Here is a 21,307-nt window from a genome sequence, read left to right as displayed (position 1 = left end):
CCCATTTTTTTCCCAACAATATAAAAGAACAAATGGCAGCAATTGCAATAAATTTAACAGCAGCTGAGTGATTTCCTCTTCTCCTCCCATTTATCAGAAAGAGAAATAAAACAGATAATCATTCTGACTTCTGAACAAACAGTTCTTTGCTACAGTCCACATGTGCTCACTCCTGGAATGCAAGCTTTAGCCATAAGATTCTTGCTCTAATAATGTGGATGAGTATTTAGAGAATTCCATTTACTGGTAACTTTATTTTCTTCACACTTCATTCAGTTCAATACCACCAGTTTCTATTGAACTGACACCTATTTTTCCAACTTGTCTGCTACATATACAACTGAATTTCAAGAAGGATGTGTATCAACTACAAAGGTCAATGATATTTAATAGCTTCACTCTTTTCAAAGCTGCAAAAAAAACCTAATTTCAGTGACTCCTTTCAGCCTTCATCTGTTTGACATTTCTGGCACTCAAGACTAACAGAGAGGCATCAGTAACACAGGAACAGACTAAAGATCTTTTTTAAAAAGTGAGCAAAGCCAGGAGTCAACAAGGAAGCCGGTGTCCCTACTACAGCAATGTTAAGTATTACTGACTTAGGGCTTGATCTGCCAGCCTTACTCACCTTGAGTAGCCTTGCTGAAATCAGGGAGGCTAGTCACTTAGGGTACATCTACACTACAGCTGGATACGAGTCTCCCAGCTCGGGCAGATAGCCTTGAGCTCAGTGTGGAGATTGCAGCTTGGGCTCTGAAGCCTAGGTGAACAGGTAGACTTGAAAGCCCAAGCTGCAGCCCAATCTGCAATGTCCACACTGCTATTTTTCGCACGCTAGTTCAAGCCCCCCTAGCATGAATCTGTCTACTAGGCTGAGAGGCTTACTCCTGGCAGCAGTGCAGACATACTCTCAGGGCCTGATCCAACTCCCATTTATTCCAGTGTGCATTAGATTGAATTCTCATTAAGATACCACTCAAAGTGAGTAAATCCTGCAGAATCAAGCACTCAGGCAATGGCTTTTTGATGATTGGCAGCATAAAACGTCTGAATTGTTTTGTGTTGTGCTCACATAAATTCAGGTGAGTAAAGAAGCCATAAGTGAAGGGGGTTAGTAGAGCTTTATATAAGAATTGGTTTATTTGTAAAGTAAATGGTTAACCTAATAATTACAGATTGTGTCAGATACTGCCAGCGATATTAATAAGTTAAAAGAAGTCACAGTTGTTAAAGTTTATACCTGCACTAATCTAATTTTAAAGTTGGACTTTTGAGCCCTTCATATCCCTTGAAGATACCAAAAATACTAAACAACTAAAGTCAGAATAGGGCAGACGATAGAAGGGGCCAACTTTTTATTTTTATTTGCTTTCAGACATTTTATTTTTTGTTTTCTTTGTTTTAAAAGAACTGTCATTATCCTGGGAAAATTTCCTATTGTGCCTTGTTCTGGAGAGAGGTACGCCTCTCGTTTCTAAAAGTGACTGAAAATTATGTCAACACAATATATTTCCATAGATAATTAGTTTGCACATCTAATTAGATAGTGAAAAAATTGGTATGAAGGTCCGTCTGATTTTATTATTAAAATGAGAAAGTTAAATCTACTTCCAGGTTAAGCATTATTTTGAATATTTCCTTTGTCTGCATTCTTTCTGGTAAAACATTTATTCACTAATTCAGGCGTCTCCACAGCATTGATTGTGAAGCCTATAATCTAACAGACATCTCCTGTTTTGTGAGTATAATATTCCTGGCACATACTGTAATTACTTAGTTTCTAAATAAGAAAGAAAGAAGACTTGAAAGTATAATCAATTGATTAATGTAAAACTAACCTCTATGTTTGAATCAAATGACTTTTACCACAGTCTCCCAAACTCTGAGAAATGTAAATGTCTCCATCTGACTATTTAAAAGTTTTTCTAAAACTTTTTAAATAAAATGCATAAATAATTACTTAATTAGTACTTGACAGTTTCAAAGCACTTCACAGATAGCAATTAGTTAATTCTCATAATAGCTCTGAGAGGCAGAAAGCAAATATGAGTGAAATTGCTGAGTGTTAGTTATTTTACCCTCAGTACTGGTGCCACAAAACGAGTTGGGACTCCTCACATGAATCACGACCATGGTATCATTTGTAACTCAAGGCCAGCAACCAGACTATCAGACACATCAATTTCACCTGACTGCAGAAGACAACAGTTGTGTTCACTTTGAAAGCCATCAGAAATCTGCCTTTTCCCTACTAAATAAATTATGCATTTATTTTTCTTAAACAAATTAGGCTTTTAATATCAATCCAACAGAGAAAACATCGAGAAGGTAATAAATTAGAAGCAAAGACAATGAAGTTACTCTGATTTAAATCAATGTAACCAAGATCAGAATCTGAGGCGTAGACCTTTAAATCTACCACTTCTGCCTATGCCAAGGAGCTGTGAGCTCCTACATTAAACTTTATTACAGTACAGTGCATATTACCTCTTAGAGCAGTGCATCCCAGACTATGAGCCTTAGCTCTCCAAAAGAGCCTTGAAGGGTTCACAGGGGAGCCATGAATGTTTAGGGGGGAAAATAACAGATATGTTCATTTCAAATTTGAATAAAGAGACTATTAAATTAGGCTTAAAAATCACCTGAATTTTATCTATGGTTCTGCAACTTCTCATAGAATCATAGAAGATTAGAGTTGGAAGGGACCTCAGGAGGTCATCTAGTCCAACTCCCTGTTCAAAGCAGGACCAACCCCAACTAAATCTTCCCAGCTACGGCTTTTGTCAAACCAGGCCTTAAAAACCTCTAAGGATGGAGATTCCACCACCTCCCTGAGTAACCCATTCCAGTGCTTAACCACCCTCCTAGTGAAAAAGTTTTTCCTAATACCCAACCTAGACTCCCCTATTACAACTTGAGACCATTGCTCCTAGTTCTGCCATCTGCTACCACTGAAAACAGCCTAGTTCTATCCTCCTGGAACCTCCTTTCAAATAGTTAAAGGCTGCTATCAAATCCCCCATCATTCTTTTCTTCTGCAGACTAAACAAGCCTAGGTCCCTTAGCCTCTCCTCATAAGTCATGTGCACCAGCCCCCTAATCCTTTTTGTTGCCCTCTGCTAGGCTCTTTCCAATTTGTCCACATCCTTTCTGTAGTGGGGGGCCCAAAACTGGACACAGTACTCCAAATGAGGCCTCACCAGTGATGAATAGAGGGGAATAATCACTTCCCTCATTCTGCAGGCAATGCTCCTACTAATGCAGCCCAATATGCCATTAGCTTGCTTGGCAATAAGGGCACACTGTGACTCATATGCAGCTTCTTGTCCACTGTAATCCCCAGGTCCTTTCCTGCTGAACTTCTGCCTCGCCAGTCAGTCCCTAGTCTGTAGCAGTGCATGGGATTCTTCCGTGCTAAGTACAGGACTCTGCACTTGTCTTTGTTGAACCTCATCAGATTTCTTTTGGCCCAATCCTTTAGTTTGTCTAGATCACTCTGTATCCTGTCCTCCAGCGTATCTACCACTACCCCCAGCTTAGTGTCATCTGCAAACTTGCTGAGGGTGCAATCCACCCTATCCTCTAGATCATTAATGAAGATGTTGAACAAAATTGGCCCCAGCATCAACCCCTGGGGCACTCCGCTTGTGACCGGCTGCCAGCTAGACATCAAGCCATTGATCACTTTGTTCACAATGATCACCTGTTGAGCCCGATGATCTAGCCAGCTTTCTATCCACCTTATAGTCCATTCATCCAACCCATACTTCTTTAACTTGTTGATAAGAATACTGTGGGAGACCCTATCAAAAGCTTTGCTAAAGTCAAGATATATCACATCCACTGTTTTCCCACATCCACAGAGTCCGTCATCTCATCATAGAAGGCAATCAGGCTAGTCAGACATGACTTACCCTTGGTGAAACAATGCTGACTACTCCTGAGCACCTTATGTTGCTGCTGCCGCCCAGGCTGGGAGCTTCTGCACCCTCCGTTGAGGGGAATGGGGGAAGCATTCAGCAGGAAGTCTCTGCTGAAGGCCTCCTGCTGGAGTTGTAGGCAAAGAGGCTTTCAGTGACAACAGCAGCATCAGCACTAACAGATAGTGGAAGAGGGTTGAAGGAGAGCCAGGTTCGTTTTATCTTTATAATGGAATTATTATCATCTAGTGTTAAGTGTACATGTAGCAAATGTTCAGCTTAAGATGATGATGATATTAATAAATTTAAACCAAAAAGGAAGAAAAATAGACAATATGATGACAATTACATTATGTTTGGATTTTTCTTTTTTTTTTTTTTTTTTTTTATATATTCTTGCGGAAAGTTCATAACCATGTGTCATTTGTTTTCAAGTGTTATTAAATGAAAGTCTGAGGCCAGGGAAACTACAGAGACATTTAGAAACTAAATACCTGGAATTCTTACACAAGAGCCACAATTTTTTTCTTCAGAAATAAGAATTAAAACGGAATTTAAAAAAAACAGAGAAAGAGAGAGTTGTGCCTACTAGTGGTAAATATGCTCAATGGCCTGTGATGGGATGTTAGATGGGGTGGGTTCTGAGTTACTACAGAGAATTCTTTTTAGGTGTCTGGCTGGTGAATCTTGCCCACATGCTCAGGGTTTAGCTAATCACCATATCTGGGGTCAGGAAGGAATTTTCCCCCAGGGCAGATTGGTAGAGAGCCTGGTGGTTTTTCACCTTCCTCTGCAGCATGGCGCATGGGTCACTTGTTGGTGGATTCTCTGTACCTTGAAGTCTTTAAACCATGATTTGAGGACTTCAGTAACTCAGTCATAGGTTAGGGGTTTATTACAGGAGGGGTGGGTGAGGTTCTGTGCCTGCGTCGTACAGGAGATCAGACTAGATTATCATAATGGTGCCTTCTGACCTTAAATCTATGAGTCTATAAAGAAGCAATCATTCCTCAAAAAGCCTTAGAAGCATCTTATGTTGTGGCCAAATGAATTGCAAAATATAAACAAGCACACAGTACTGATGAGAGCCTTCTTCCTGCAGCAGCCATAGATGTGTAGAATTATGATTGGGGAATGAACAGCATTGGGGAACATTGAAAACGATTCCAATGTCAAATAATACCATCCATCAACACACTGATGATCTTGAAGAAAACATCCAGGATCAGTGGATGAAACAAGTTAAGGAGAGTCAATGATTTACAATGAAGCTTGATGAATCCACAGACACAGCCAACATAGTTCAGCTTCTGTGTTATATGAAATTTGTCAAAACAGGCACAATAGTTGAATTTTTACTTTGCAAAGAAAGTCCAACTTGAACAATAACTGAGGAAATCACCAAGATCCTTGATAAATTCATAGTAGATGAAGGTCTTAACTGGGCTTTCTGAGGAGGGGCTGAGCACTGATAGGGCTACAGCCATGACCGGAAAGAACAGGGAGGCTGCAGCACAATTAAAGAAAGTGGCACGAGCATCAATTTGGACACACTGCATGATTCATCACCAAGTTTTGGCACAGAAGAATTTGCAATCTGAAGTATATAAGGCTCTCAACATTGTTATTCAAATTGTTAATTTTATAAAATCCTGGGCAGTGATCACACACTGTTTTAGTATGTTGTGTGAACAGAAGGGCTCTGACCACGCCCAACTTTTGTTTCACAGCAAAGTCAGGATGTATTGAATTGTTTGATGAAATCAGAATTTTCCTCCTCGTGAAAATAGACCTTGCAAATGATGTGTGTAATGTGGACTTCTTGACTATATTAGCTTAGCCAGTGGACATATTTGACAAATTGAATGCACTGAACCAACACTTCAAGATAGGAATACAAATATACTAGGTAAGAAAAAGAAAATCAGGGGATTAATGAAGGTTTGTCTTTGGAGATGCTACACTGAAAAAGGGAGTTACCAAGATATTTCCAACATTATCAGACTTTCAAAAAGAACAGAATGAAAGTACTCAAAATGGGAATAAAGACCCAATATTTACTCATTTGTCTGAATTGTATTCCCACTTTCATGAATATTTTCCTGGAATTGAACGTGAATCTCCAGACAGATGGATGTGAAAGCCATTCTTGGTAACAGATGACTTAATTCCAACTTTAGATATCTCAGCTCAAGAAAATCACTTAGAATTGTCAAGAGATCACATGCCAAAGATTGCCACCAAATTTTCAAATATAAGAAAATGGGAATTCTGGATTTCTGTTAGGGGAGAGTACAATTAACTCAGTGATGAAACTATGAAAGTACTGCTTCCATTTGGTTTTAGTTATCTCTGTGAGTCTGGATTTTCAGCAATGGTTTCCAGGTAAACTAAACAAAGAAATCATTTGAATTTGGAAAACAATTTATGTCTGGCACTATCAGAGATTCAACCAAACATTGCTCAGCTACACAATTCAAAACAGGCCCATTCTTTTCATTAAAATCTTAGGCTCTGTCCAAACACACCAAAAAAAAAAAAAATCTATATTTTCAAATTATAGTTAAAAAAACAGATTAGATGAGATTATATAATTAAACAAACTATATGTAGTTAAAGTCACAACACCATCCAACCTCTAGTGTCCTTCTTGAACTTAGTACATTCTGAGGTGGTAAAAATAAAGGCATTTGGTTGTGGCGAGTCACCAAATTTTAAAATATCTGTAGAGGAGGTTCAGTTCTAAAAAGGTCAGGGATCACAGCTTTACAGAATTTTAAATCTTCCTTTTAAATCTTCTTAAATCTTTCTTTTTTGTCAGATCAAATATATGTATGTAGCTTGTTTCCAAAGAAATGTTTCTGCATACTTCTGTAATCCTTCTCTAAACAGAGAGACTTCCCACATCGTATACATCTCATACTTATCCCCTTTCTGAGGTTCAGAGGTGGATAGATTTAATGGGGTCTTGGGCACCAAAACATTTGGAACCCACACCCCAGAGGTGCTGAAACTGAGCGGCACACGGGGGCTATGGCCCCTCCAGCTTCCGTCCTGGCCAGGGTGTGGGGCCTCAGGGGAAGAGGAGGAGCAGGCATGGGACCTCGGGGGGAAGAGGAGGAGCAGGAGATGGGACCACAGTTCTGGCACTGGTGCCTCCCCCCCACACACACACTTCTACACAGGTTCCAGCGCTCTTGCAGGGGCCTCCGAATTGGCAGGGACCCCTGGGTACAGACTCCATGGGCCTGTGCATTAATCCCCCACTGCTGAAGTTTATCTTTATTGGTTCCTTAATGGGATAAAACTAAACAAAATTCAGTCTCTGTGTTGTTAAATCCATCCATTCTAACTCTGTGTCCCAAATAAACTAGTTCTATCAAATCAAGGTTACACTTTTTCTTTCACTTTTAGCAAAGCCATTTTTATGCTCCGCACCACTGCCCCGTGTGGATGTTCTGCCTATGTTAGGCTGACTAAAGAAATGTCATCTATATATACAAAATAGGGCTAACTCATTTATATACTCTAACACCCAATATATGAAACACTTAAAGGTTGCCAGTTTCTCTCTCAACATCAGCAGGGGGCAGGGTTACTGCTGTGAGGGACCTGCTGGCATTATCCAGTTGCACCAGGATATACCTCTTGTCTGTTTGTCAGCCTATATAGTAGGCCCAAAATTTCCATAGTGAGCCTATGTCTACACTTTCCGCCAAATACTTGATGTAGCTTGCGTATCTCCCGTCAACTTCCTAACTCCTACTTATCGCGGTGTCTTGGGTTCGCTGTGCCGACAGGAAATGCGCTCCCGTCGACGCAGCGTTACTCCACCTGGCAGAGGCAGATTAATAGAGTTGATTCCAGGTCGATGGAGTGGGTCTCCATTTCTGCTCAATCGATCTGGATAAATCGATCTGACGGCGACGAATTTGCCCCCGTCAGTCTAGACATATCCTTTCCCTTTGAAATTGTTCTTCTGTTCTAGGAAGTGGATTTAACCCAACTTTGCACTTCTCTTCTGTTTCTCTACCTGCTAGCAGCCATGTCAGGGCTCACAGTATAATTTTACTGCTTAATATACCTCAGGCCACTAAAAGTTTGGGGTTAGCTTTTCTCTTGGTTCATTAAAGTGTCCAGCTAAGCAAATATAATGGGTGATGCACAGTAGTTTGGACTGGTACTTTGACAGGACTAATTGCCTGCTTGTTACCTAAGCTTTAATATTCCCCTTGCGAATCCATTCCCTTTAGAGAGGATTATTCTCTTATGAATTGCGCTCTTTGCTTCTCTGAGAGCTGCCCAGACTCTAGTTATCTGATGAACATGGCCTCTGAGGCCACTCTGGATACAGTATTAGGTAAGTCAATCGCTCTCAATGGTTCTATCCAGTCTACAATAATATTTGGAGCTGATATTTTCCTCTCCTATCTCAGGAGCTGCAGCAATTCAGAATTTTGTTGACAAGAAGCTACTGTATTAACTGTTTCTATGCCAGAAGTTAACTCAGTCACAGGTTTTGTGTTTGTAGGGGCTGCTTTCTGACATTGGCTCTGAGTGACAATTAGACAGCTTTGTCTTTGTGACCAATTCATTCTGCATAAGATCCCTACTGGAAGCTCAGTGCGAAAACCTAGGGTCCGTCTCTTCTTTCAGTTTAAGAAAGATTTGACACAGACTGAGAGCTATTCTTGGTTTGCAGAGTACCTTCTGGTCACAAGGTGCAGGCTCCTGCTTATTTGCAGCTGCTAATACATATGACAGTTTAACTACAAATACTTTTAAAAATCAAAAATACTTTGAATACTACTGTTTTTCCAGGTAAGCAATTGCTGCAGTTGCTATAGGACTATCATGTGATATTGAATGGAAGAAGAAATGGGCACAGCGCAGTGAATAGGAGGGAAGGCGTAATCAGAGATTCACTCTATTGTTAGTATTGTGAAGGAGAAGACAGCAACAGCCTGGAACAAAGATAAAAGCAGTGGAGAGAGAGCAGTGATAACTATAAAGGATACAGGAAAGGGAGCCTGTGGAGGGCATAGATCAATTATTCAAATCTATGTACTAAAGTAAAAGCAAATTTTGAATTATTAGGTTATACTTTCATGGTTTATGATAGCCCCACAACGCAGCAAAAGAATTATAGCCCTATAATTCACATTTGTCTGTTACAGCACTTATTCTAGATATATTTTCTCCAAACACACAGATTATCATTTTCTAAAGTTCTCCTCATCACTACCAAAACTGCCAGTGATGAATAATCTCTAGTAGTTATGCAGTGTTGAACATGCAGGTCTATTATAACTACAAATCTAGCTCTTGATCATGCAATCGGATCTGTGCAGGTAAAATGTAAGAGTCTGCCCACACCGATCAGATAGCAGGGTTGGACCAAATTTGAACGAAACAATAATACAACTGACTATCCCTGGATATGATTTTTTTTTTTTTAAATTGAAACAGGATTAAAAAAGAACTGGAAATTTACAAAGAAGAAGACTTGGAAAGTGTCTGTGAAGCTTTTCAAACAGAAATTGAATTTCTGCAGATGGTATGCTATTCTTACTGTGCACTCCTAATTTCAATTAATGTTAGGGCCAACATTTGCAAACCACCTGGAACCTCGTTTCTCACTGAAAAGGGAAAAACATAGCCTTAACAGTTAGAGAGAAATTTTCAGCAAAAGATGCAGGGATTTATTTGTAGGGTTACCACTAATATTAGCCTCTTGAATGCTGAGCAGATTATGCAGTAGGAGCTACATTTGATCCTACATTTAAAGCTTTTATTAAATGAACAGTGAGGATATGTAGAAATGGGGCCACAGGGGAATATCACTGTCATGTACTTATTGCATGTTGTAACCTCATAGGATTTTTTATGGAAACTGACTAGAGAACACTGCATATTTTCTTCTAAATATCAACCTTATTTTCGGCTTTCTTAGCTGTTAGTTTGTGTCACAATGTTAGCTTTATTTGTTCAACACTTGTGTTCTTTATGAATTTTACTATTCAATATTAGTTTTTAAAAAGGAGAAAAAACACTTTTCTGGTATGCACTTAGGGCTCCATTTTTAGGAGAGAAGGGTTATTGTTGATGTATTTGGAGACTCTGGTCTAGCTACTGCTTGATGATACAACAGCCTCTAGGGAAAAAATGTAGTATCAGTGACAGGATACGGCTTATTTGAATTTATGTACACTGGTTTTAATGATCATTTAAAATGTTTGTGGCAGAGTAGTTTATTACATAACCCTTTATTTGGAAGGATGGTAACCTTGAACCTCGTTCATTAACTTTACCATATGCTAGTAGAACAAAGGTTTGCAAAATACAAACTTCTTTTTTGATATCTTAGAGTTCTAAAACAGATCTAAAATGTACACTCTCAAGTTAGGCCGGGAATAGTAATGCTGGGAGATGCTCATATACTATGATGACAGGGGCCATATAAATACACAGTGAGATTAAGCCCCCAAAATGAGATACCTAATGAAACCGCTCAACTTTAAATATAGCAACGTAGCTATAATGATCTTAAAGCCAATTTAGGTGGTTTGGGAACATTATATACTTCACTTTGTATAGAATGTTGTATATGATGAGTAAACAAAACAATTTTCATTTGATGGCCTGGTACATTACATATTTTAAAAATATATATTGTTTATAATAAAGGTACAAAGAAATTAATTCTTAAAATTCAAGGGTTACATTTTGGAATTAAGCCATTGTGGGTATGTCTACACTGCAGTTAAACACCTGCAACTGTTCTGTGTCAGCTGACTTGGGCTATGGAGCTGTTTAATTACAGTGGAGACACTCGGGCTTTGGGCTGGAGCCTGGGCTTTGGGACCCTTCTGGGACCCTATAGCCCATGACAGCTAACTCAGGCCAGCCACAGGTATTTAATTGCAGTGTAGCTATACCCATGTATTGGGGACTGGGGAGCAGGAGCTGTGCAAAGACAGCAGCTCCCAAAGGTATTGTACCCAAGACAGGCATGTTGTTTTTGACAGCACTGAAGGAGTACACACAGAAACAATATCTACTATACCTCTTTAAAGAAAGTGCTGAATACTCCCAGCCACATATCAGCCCAAGTCAGCTGACATATAGCGTCCTTGCCCTCTTAAGTTATTTGTAAAGAACAGTCTTACAATTATGATTTGTTTAGTATATGTCTAATTAATATGTACCTTTTTTTCTTTTTTGCAGAAATTATCACAAAAGTCTTCAGGCAAATAAAAAATATACAGAAGATTGATTTAAATGTCACAGAAATCTGTCTTTGAAGTACTTTAATTATACACATTTTAGTAAGCCTTTGTTGTTAAGCTATATCCTTTATATTTCTTGTTGGGAAAACAAAGATTCTGTTTTTAAGTAGATCCTGTAGCTTTTCCTTTTGCTGTTTATTAATATGGACATTTGATTGCTTTAAAAAATAATTTTGCTGTTTTGGCAGTGACCCCATTCCCATATTCAACAGGCATCCTTACATAGGCTGGTCCTTTACCATCTCTGAATATGGTACAAAAGCCAGTACAGACACAGTAGAGTCCATAACTACCTCCATCCTGAGTGTACCATTTTCCTTGCGTATCCACTTTCATCATATTTCTCCTCTTATAAGGAAAGATAATAGCGTGGATTTCCTCTGAGACAGACACCTAAACTGCCAAGAGGCATTTATATGCCATATGGTTATTTATACGTTAAAAGCTCAGTTGTGCAAGCTCCATAAAGCAGAAGTACAAAGATGAAAGTCCAGAATAACTTCCACAGAATGGCAGCAACCACAAAGCCACTCTGCTAGTATGCGTTTCCTAATTACTTCTCTTCTCCCCGCCTCCCCCCCCCAAAAAAAATCAATTACTATCTTAATTCCTATAACTCTTATTGCATTCGTTGGGATCTGTCAGCCTTGTATTTGTAGATTATCATCTTTTTTATTTTTTTACTAAATTGCTGATTCCTTTTTATTTTATTTTAGATTTAAGGCCAAGGCAAATAGCCTTCTCTGTGGCAATCTATGCAATATGTATACATATCAAACACAGAAAAACTATTAAGTTTAACAACATCTTCTGCTATCAAAAGGGCCCCCCGTTTTGGAGTTGCTAACTTGAGATGCCTTGGGTCTGATTTTCAGAGATGCTGAACAACCACATTGGCATCCATTGATTTCACTTGGAATTATGGGTCCTATTTTTACATGTGAACTTTCAATGGTATTTTCACCTATAAAGCGGGCAATGTCAAAAACAATAAAATGTCAATTATGTTCTTGTTAAGGGGTATCAAATGCATCCCATTTCATTAATTTTCTTTTCTTTTCTTTTTTTTTTTTTTAAATATCAAACAGGTTCAGGGAAATAGTTACAACCCCCAACCACTTATGATTATTCATCCACCCATGTAAATTGATTACCAGTTATCACCAGTCTCCACTGTTATAATCTCACCTTCAAGGCAAACCTATCACTCATGCTTCAGAAGTAGGCTGAGTTGTTCAAACTTTATTTAAAAACCTGATGTGGGAGCTGCTTCATTTCTTCCAATGTATTGTCTTAAGTGTTTAAAGTCCTAAGCCACTTATTTGGAAGAGGGAGTTATGATAATGCTCTATGACTTTATGTATGTAAAATATTAATAGTCAAAACGCTAGAAGATAATATTTAAGACTACAGTTACTGGGTTTTGCAGAATCAATAAAACTTCTTGATGTTGGCACTGCAAATGACTTCCTCTGTGCAGCTCTTTATATCAGATCTTAACAGAGGGCAAGGGAGCTGCAGGATTTACTTGGCTTTACAATTCAAAAATCCTGTAATTTACTTAAAGATTACTTATATATACACACACACACACACACACGAGACTAACTGGAGCTTACCTGGACAATCAAAGTATAGGTTGAGCAGTCACTGTTCAAAGCCATATTTTAATGGTTGTTTGATACAGTTTGTTACTTTGTATTATGATCTTTTAAACTGTGGGACTGTCTATGGGAGCATTTAGTTTATGGCAAGCAGGGGTATGAACCTACCTGCACTAATCTGCTACACATTAACTGTACACATGGATCCTGCTGATGCGCACCAACAGTTTGTTAGTGCACTTTCATCTACTCCCGTTTCACAGTGAGATAACAAACTGCTAGTGCGCATTAGAAGTGTCCACACAGACAGTCAGTGGGTGGCAGGATGGTTCAGGGTAGATTTACACACCAACTTGCTGAAAATTAAATGTTCGTATAAACAGGCTCAAAGCTTCCAAACAAGACGGAATATATAAAGATATTTCAAGCAAGTCATAAACTAAATACAGTAAACAGATGCTGAAAATGAGGCTTTTTCTTGTTGGAGATCAGGATTTTACAGCCACTGAATTCTTCTTACTATGGTTCATACATTTTTGTTAGTCTAGAGTAGAAAACGTGGGCAATCCTGGCTATCTCGCACAATAGGAGGTTTTGTAAAAGGTATACTTTAGTGCCATCTGCTGTGCTGTGCCCTACAACGCAACTTTAAACAGGATATCAAATAGGTTTAATCTTTGATTACATTTTTTCATTTAGTATAAAATATTTTATCTTTATCACTTGTACAATCTTTTTCATTTCAGCAGTTTTAATCAGATTCCTCATATTAAAACCAGTACATCTTTCATTTCCCTTCCCAAATTTTATAGGCACTGATATTATATGAATTTCCTGGAATAATGTGAAACATAAAAGGATATGTGTTCTAGCAATAGTGTCTCTACGAAGAGTGGTAACTAGTATTTTCTAAATAAATTATCATAGCCTATATGAAGATCAAGTTTCATATCAATAACATTCCAAAATATATCACACTGCGTTCATGATTCTGTACTGTACAATGAAACAAAGCTAAGAGACATGCTGAATAGGGTGTGGGTAGCTAATGATATCTCTCCAGATAATAATTCCATACCAGAGACCAGCCAGGATAATGAAGGGGGGCCCCATCGGGTAAAAAATTCACTCTCAATATCTTCCCCCAAAACTAAACAAAGAGAGCCTCCCTGACCTAAATCAGAGTGGGTCCCAAGTAACTGTAGATAATAGAAGAGGCATCTTCAAGCACACACTAATTTTTTAAGCTCGTTCATAGGCTGGTTAAGACTTGTCCATTCCCCTGTATTCAGCTGGAAATGGAAATGATTCCAGTCTTAGATCTATCAGAGCGCTGACAGTGAATGAATACTAGTCATGGCTAGGAACATGAGGAATTCAGTTATAAGAACTTTCCCCAACACCACATGTGGCTTTGAAGCTCTCTGGTGCACAGAGTTACATTTATTTTTTGTGACCTACAGAAGGCTGGCTTTACTCCTGAAAAAAATCTTGCTGCAAAACTTGACCTTTATGGGCTAATGATGCTCAGAAAGACAGACTGATCTCTCTTGATTCATCAGTGCAGTGAAAAAAAGCCTGGCTTTATGCACAAAAGGTAGTATTTCAAATAAATATTTAAAAACCAGATCACATCAATGAAAACTTTAAAATTTGGTTCTTGTCAGAAAAAGTACATTTTTCTTGAAATATTAATTCTCCTGTAAAGATTCTTCCCCTGATCATGCCAATCAGACGTCTCCATATTTACATCAGACCATTTTGATCCTGTGTATGTGATGAGAGAGATTACACAAACTAGTTGCAGTTTTTTTCCACTTACTGTCACGTAACATTCACATGCTGAAAAACTTCATTAATGGCCTGATCCTGCATTTCTTTCTTAGGCACAATTTTAATTCACTTTAATGAGGGTACTGAGTGAGTAAGAGCTGCAGGATTTGTCCTTCACTATGTCTGTAAAAACTGACAACACAATAAATATCAGCTAAGTCATAACTTTTAATTGTCCATCTGCAAACTGCAACATTCATGTACTAGAAATCCACTATACTGTCATTGCTATACTGTCCATTTAATCAGTTAAGGCACATGTCACATATCTCAAGATAAACTGCAACACAATGCAGTTATTATAATCTTCAGTTTAAAGGACAAATTCCTTACAACATACAGATGTTAAGTGCACACCTCAGTTCTAGTACGCCACATTCTAAATGAAATACTTCATTTCACCTAATAGGAGGCTGCATTTGAAATGTGTATGGTGAAGAACCCCGGAGGGAAATTTCCAGGAATTTGATACTGATGTTTGTTGATAATAGTTTACTGTATCACAGCAGGTAACTGTACAAACTGTTGTTATCAACAAACAGTTTGTCTGCTAACTCTGTGTAATCTCACTGAAATACATGGAATTACAGAGTGTGCACATCAATCGTGGACTTGACCCTACACTCCCTGTGTTCCAAACCATGAATATTTTCTTTTCAGATAGATAAGCTCCCTTTGCCATTGCTACCTCAGAAGAACTCAAAGATAGTAAAACGTTTCTCTTACTTCCTCTGTTAAAGGTCTAAGGGCAGATCATCTTCTCTGCCTCCACAGGTCTGGTGGTTCTAACTGAGGAGTGTATAGGAAGGGCTAGGTATGGGGGAGTGTTGAACTCTCCCTAAAATGGACTGCTGAGATTGAGTTCTCCCTCAGGTGCACTTGTGAGAAGGTGAAGAGAAGACAAACAGGAGGTAGGAGGTGACAGAGCAGAGAGTACAGTTGCTGTCTGTGGCATTGTATTTTGTGGGGATTCACTGAGATGAGAACAGCAGAAAAAGGAAACAGCACCTTTTCCCAATGACTGTAATGGTTAGGACCCAGGGTCCATCTAGTCCAGGTTCCTCTCTTCTGACAGTGGCCAATGCCAGATGCTTCAAAGAGAAGGAAGGGGACAGGGCAATTATGAAGTCCCAGTATCTGGCAGTTAGAGGGTTAAGGACAACCAGAGCACGGGGTTGCAACTCTGACCATCTTGGCTAATCGCCACTATCGTCCATTTACACTATCCTCCATTTACAATTTCATTTTGAAACCAACCAGTTACCTAGTTTTTAATCCAACTTGTGCGTGCCATGTAAATTTTGTATCATTCTAGTTATTGGTTTTTTAATCAAAATGTCTTACAGATGTCTAAGTATATTACATTATTACCTTTATCAACCGAACCTGTAATTTCATCAAAAAGAGATATCAAGTTAATTTGACAAGATCTGTTTTCCATAAAACGATGTTGATCGGCATGAATTATATTACACTTCTTTACATCTTCATCAGCTGAGCCTGTATCATCTGCTCTATTATCTTGACCAGGATCAATGTCAGATTAATAGACCTATAATTACCTAGGTATTCCAGTGAGGGCCCCAACATGGAGGGAGGGGGGGACACAGGGTACACCTTACCAGGGCCCAGGCTGTAACCCCCGCCATGGATATGTGTGTGGGAGGGGGCCGGTGCTACAAGTTTGTACTGGGCCCCAAAAAATTATGCTTGGGCCCTGGTTCCAGTATACCCTTTTAAAATATTGAGCACAATATTAGCTTTCTCCCAGTGTTCTTGAACTACCCCAGACTTACTGAAGACTAAAATAAATGATCCAGTGAGCTCCTCACCCAGCACTTACAAAACTCTTGGAAAAAAGTTATCCAGATCTGCTGATTTAAAAATGTCTAATTAAAGCAGCTACTATTTAACATCCTCCTAGGAGGAGAGGATGCGGGGCACCAGAGACAGTTGAGGGAGGTGAGGGAAACTCAAATGGGAAGCCAAAGAGCAAGGGTCAAGGGGAAAATAAAGAGTGAGAAAATGATGGATTTTAAAGGGAGGCGTAAGAAATTGAAAGATTAGATGGTGATGGTATTTATGTAAATAACGCAATGCATAATCAGTGAACATGAAAACAACAGTATTATACAATTTTTCATATAATCTCCAGCTATCTGAATTTACAGCTTTATGAGCTATGCCCTCGTCTCTATACAATAAGGAAAATACAGCAGTCACATGCAATAGATCATTGGTGAGTTTTTATAGTGACAAACATGCAGGGCCTGATGTCCAGAAAGCTTAGGTATGTCATTATATGCACAAAATGCATTTGTAGTTGTACATCTAGGCCATATTTGCAATTAGTGATTGTGTATGCAGATCAAGAATTGTATGTGCAGACAGATATTTAGATACATTATTATGCAGTTATTTGATTGTGAAATTGCAAAGGCTGGGCACAAGACATTTTGCATTAATGATTGTATGCCTAACGTCATTTAAAACCTTACCTTGAATCTGCTAGCCAGAATATGCCAAATTACACCCTTTACAGAGGAAATTGATAACATTGACCTAATCCACATAGGCTTCCAATTTCCTCATCTCTGGCAGAATTTCCTCATCTCTGGCAGAAACACATATTGGATTATAGGATTTATTTCTAAAATGTTCACAGGCAAGGGTGTGGTGCATACTATTTCCAGACAAGCTTCAACACATGTCTGGACTGGTGGGTGGTTTGTGTAATTCTGCTGCACAGTAATTAGATTATGAGTATTTAACAGGCAGAAGTGTTCTGGATTTTTGCACATGAAGATATAGTAGATGACCTCGTCCCCCAAAGGTTCTCAAAATGCTCCACTGATCTCATCTCCTTCCCTAAAACTGCAGACATTGAACTCATGTGATAAAGTGACAGTGCTGGTGATATTACAATGGCTGAGTACATCCACGTCTATGTTGATATATTTTGGCAGCTTAAAACAGTCCTCCGTGCTGGATATTGTTTCATCGCTAGTAGGTAAAAGGGAATAGGTATCTCCAACCATCTCCCCAGACTGCAGAGTGAGGGAATCTGCAGGTAACGCTGGAAGACCATCACAGGAAAATTCTTAGAGTCAGTGGAGAATGCAGCATATGGACCAGTGTGTAAACAAAAACACCTCAGCCTGGTCCACATCTTCCATAATTAAATACCAAAGTAACTTTACTTCCATTGCTGTCATAGGAAAGAGGTTTCTCATCACCTCTGTTGATAACACTTACCTAAGGATCACAAACACATGGCTAAAGTTTTCGATACAAGATTGGAAGTAGGTATACTCTAAGACTAGAGAAACCACCACAGTACATGCACACAAGACCCAGTAGCCAGTGCTTTTCATGATAAACAGCTGAATCGAGACCTCTTAGATCACTAAAATCCTCTGAAAATATAATAGTGGCTACTTAGCAGTGATGCTTGCCCCATACCACTTCATTCGGTATGGTCAGAAATCCAGGAACGGTTTGATCCCACAAACACGCTATCCTATGACCTAAAATCAATTGGTGCACATTACACAGGACCAAGACAAGATAAGCTACTAAATATATTCATCCTCTCTTTCCACAACACACTGAAAGTACTCATAGGGTATTCAGACAGAACAACTGCCATTCAATCAAACATACCCATTACTTATTGTGAGCCTGTGCGTGTGTTACTGTGCTGTAGGGTTTCGTCAGATAAATGTTGGAAGACAGGGGTGCCACTATTGTTGTGATGGAGTACTGAGGATGTGAGTGGCATTTACTCTGTAATTATTACCTATATAAAGCTCCAAAGTGTTTTACGCACTGTCCAAACACACAAGAAGAAATATTGCCGCCTAAAAAGCTAAATAGACTATGGGCTGCAGCTCAAGACTTTTTTCTTCAGCTCTGTTTTGAACCTTTTAAAATTAAGTTTCCTTTTTGACTTGAGCTATTTTGCCCATTTATTTGATTAGCCTTTGTCTTTTAGTTGTTTAATCCATCTGTCTAGGTACTTAAGTGTCTCACTTCACCATAATCTCTCTGAACACCTCCCATCTGCTCCCAGCCCCTGCTAAAGTTATCAGGTCACCCACACCACTCAGATTCCTCCATTTCTAATTCATCAATGAATTCAGGAGTCCACCGGCTTGCAGGAGTCTAGAGACTCAGCAAAATGGCACCAATTTGCCTCTCTCCCTGTTAGCTACTTCCTCCATGCTGCAATCATTGGCTTATCCGCTGTAGCCATAGATGTTGGCACTGCAGCAGAAGAGAGTTGTGCTGTAAGGAATATCTTTGAAAAGCACATCTCCAGGTTACCAAAGTTCAACAGGAAGTGCCCTCTTCAACTCCTCCAGTAGTTACACCCATGACCTCTTCTGTAAACATCTAGGCTATCAAGATTAACCGTGCTATTGAATCCTAGGTGTGATAGAGCTGTGATTATTATTATTATTAATTATTTGTATTATCATAGTACCTACATTGAGTCACCTGTAAGAAGGATGACATATGAACTAACTCATCAGGTTTTATAGGTGTGTGGTCTGTGATTTCCAAATGCTATGAAAATTCATCACCAGTACTGGAGATTTGCTGATAGGACGACATGGGAACTGGTTCATGTCAAATATCCCTCACTACACTATGCTATTTATGCACCTTTCTACAATGCACATAGGTGGTACTGGGGTATATTGCTACAATCTTAAAGGTGGTGAAATGAATCGTACAGTTTAACATGAAGCTGTACAATGAATTATTTTAAATCCCTTTACATATGTTACATTCCCTGCCACTATGCAGAAGATCACAGTATCTCATCAGAAAGCATCCAGGGGACATTCAGCTATTGAAGGAAGTCAGGATATATGTTACTCACACAGTATTTTACATTCACTTTCTTCAGGAGGATGCTTACCGGGAGATTTATCATCTGTATCAGTCTCATGGCCAGCAGTAAGCATGTCTGCTTGGGGTCCAAGGAAACTTAAGGCAGATGTTCTATACTACCCCACACACATGAAGGGAGGGCAACTAATGTTGTTATCTGATATGCAGCAAACAAGCAATATAAGGCTGAAACTGGAAGACACAGCAATAATCCGTATAAAACAGCTGTAAATTAAGGTTATTTATAATATTCAACAGCACTCAAAAGTGAGCTAATCCTCACAGGACATCTAAGATGACCTACCTGCTTTAAAGATCTTACAGTATAGTTCCAGACAACAAAGGGAGGCAAGTACACTGTGGGTGAGAATGAAAGAGGAAGGGCAAGAGTTACAGCAATAAGAATACATGGTTCCTCAGAGAAGGCACATGCTCAGCATGGTGGCACTTAAAATACAAATTGAAATAGAGAAATGTTTTGTGGGTGCCATGGTAGAAATGGGTCTGTAGGAGCGATTTGAATCAAGAGAGTGTAAAGGTGTGGATCCACTTAGGATGGGCATTCTGTGCTTTGTGAGAAGACACCGAGACAGAAGGAGGAGGAAGCGCCCGAACAGGTCAGGCTACCATCATTAGCTCAGCAGTTCCTAGAACACTATGAGACTAGTTGGAAAAATAGGCAGGGCCAGCACAGAATTATGCTAATCTATTCCCCACTTATTTAACAGGTGGAAAAGAAAACTATGAACATGAAGAGTTTGGAGATTCTCACTGAAGGATATTTATGAATATCAGTTGTCATTCATCTCTCTCATACCCAAAAGTTAACCCTTAAAAAGTAAATCATAACTCTTCCAGATAAAGCCACTGAGGACAAATACTTTTCAACATGCAGATATTCTCATTTACATTACCATTCACACTGTTACCAAACAACAGCAAAACAGCACATTTACAATAGACTTGAGTACCGTAGGAACATTCTTCCTCAAGTTTCCAGGGAAATTGCCTTAACCAACGGAGATTAGTCTAAATCTTTTTAGCATGTAGTTGTCTTCAACTGCCTCCCCAGGACAAATATATAAGGCCAGTATTCCATGCATACCTTTTTCTGAAAATATTAAATTTTTAGTTGGAAAAATAAAAATATAAAATGACATATTTAAAGATCACAGCACATGGGGCCAGATTTATCTCTAGAGACACTGGTAGAGATTTTTCAAAGCAGCCTAGGGTATTCAGACACGTATCTTCCATTACTTGTAATCTTCCACTTTAATGGATGATACGTGTCTAGATATCTACACTGCTTTGAAAATCTCAACAATTAAGTTTATTTATACTATATCTATCCTACAATCCTGGCCTTTTAAAACATCATTGTCCTGTGGAAGATTTTCTCAACCACAAAGCAAATTCCCCTGAGTAATGAAGAATTAGTTTGGGGGTTTTTTAAGCACTTCAAGAATTTGTATTCATTAACTGGCAAAAAGGTGGTGGTTTTCCCAGAAAAACACCCAGCAGCCGATAGCTACACTGTAAAATCCTAATGGAGACAAAACACCTGTAGTTTATACTGTGAGGTAGTTAGGGGAGGTCAGCACACTATATCCCCAACGAAAGATATGTTAATTTAGGTTAATTAATCCATTCTACAAAGCATAATATTAAATCAAGCTGAGGCATACAAAGCTTTGCGAGAAATACTGAATTCAGTGGCTTTTTCTACTGGGTTATGAGTACAGCTGGGCTATTCATAGAT

General features: G+C 38.9%; 1 protein-coding gene across 1 annotated transcript in view; it reads left to right on the top strand.

Moving 5' to 3' along the window:
* CCDC172 (coiled-coil domain containing 172) overlaps positions 1 to 11,177 on the top strand; it is a 32,112-nt gene extending 20,935 nt beyond the window's left edge. The window contains exons 7-8 of the mRNA XM_067537253.1: positions 9,390 to 9,477; positions 11,148 to 11,177. Coding sequence (XP_067393354.1) covers positions 9,390 to 9,477; positions 11,148 to 11,177 — 118 coding nt within the window. The remainder of the gene's footprint in view (positions 1 to 9,389; positions 9,478 to 11,147) is intronic.
* The last annotated feature ends 10,130 nt before the right edge of the window (positions 11,178 to 21,307 follow it).

Source organism: Emydura macquarii, unplaced genomic scaffold, assembly GCF_026122565.2.
Source record: "Emydura macquarii macquarii isolate MOO-44397 ecotype Brisbane River unplaced genomic scaffold, CSIRO-AGI_Emac_v2 contig_3692, whole genome shotgun sequence".
Taxonomy (NCBI): domain Eukaryota; kingdom Metazoa; phylum Chordata; order Testudines; family Chelidae; genus Emydura; species Emydura macquarii.
Note: the sequence above shows the minus strand (reverse complement) of the source record. Positions and strands in the feature narration are given on the sequence as shown.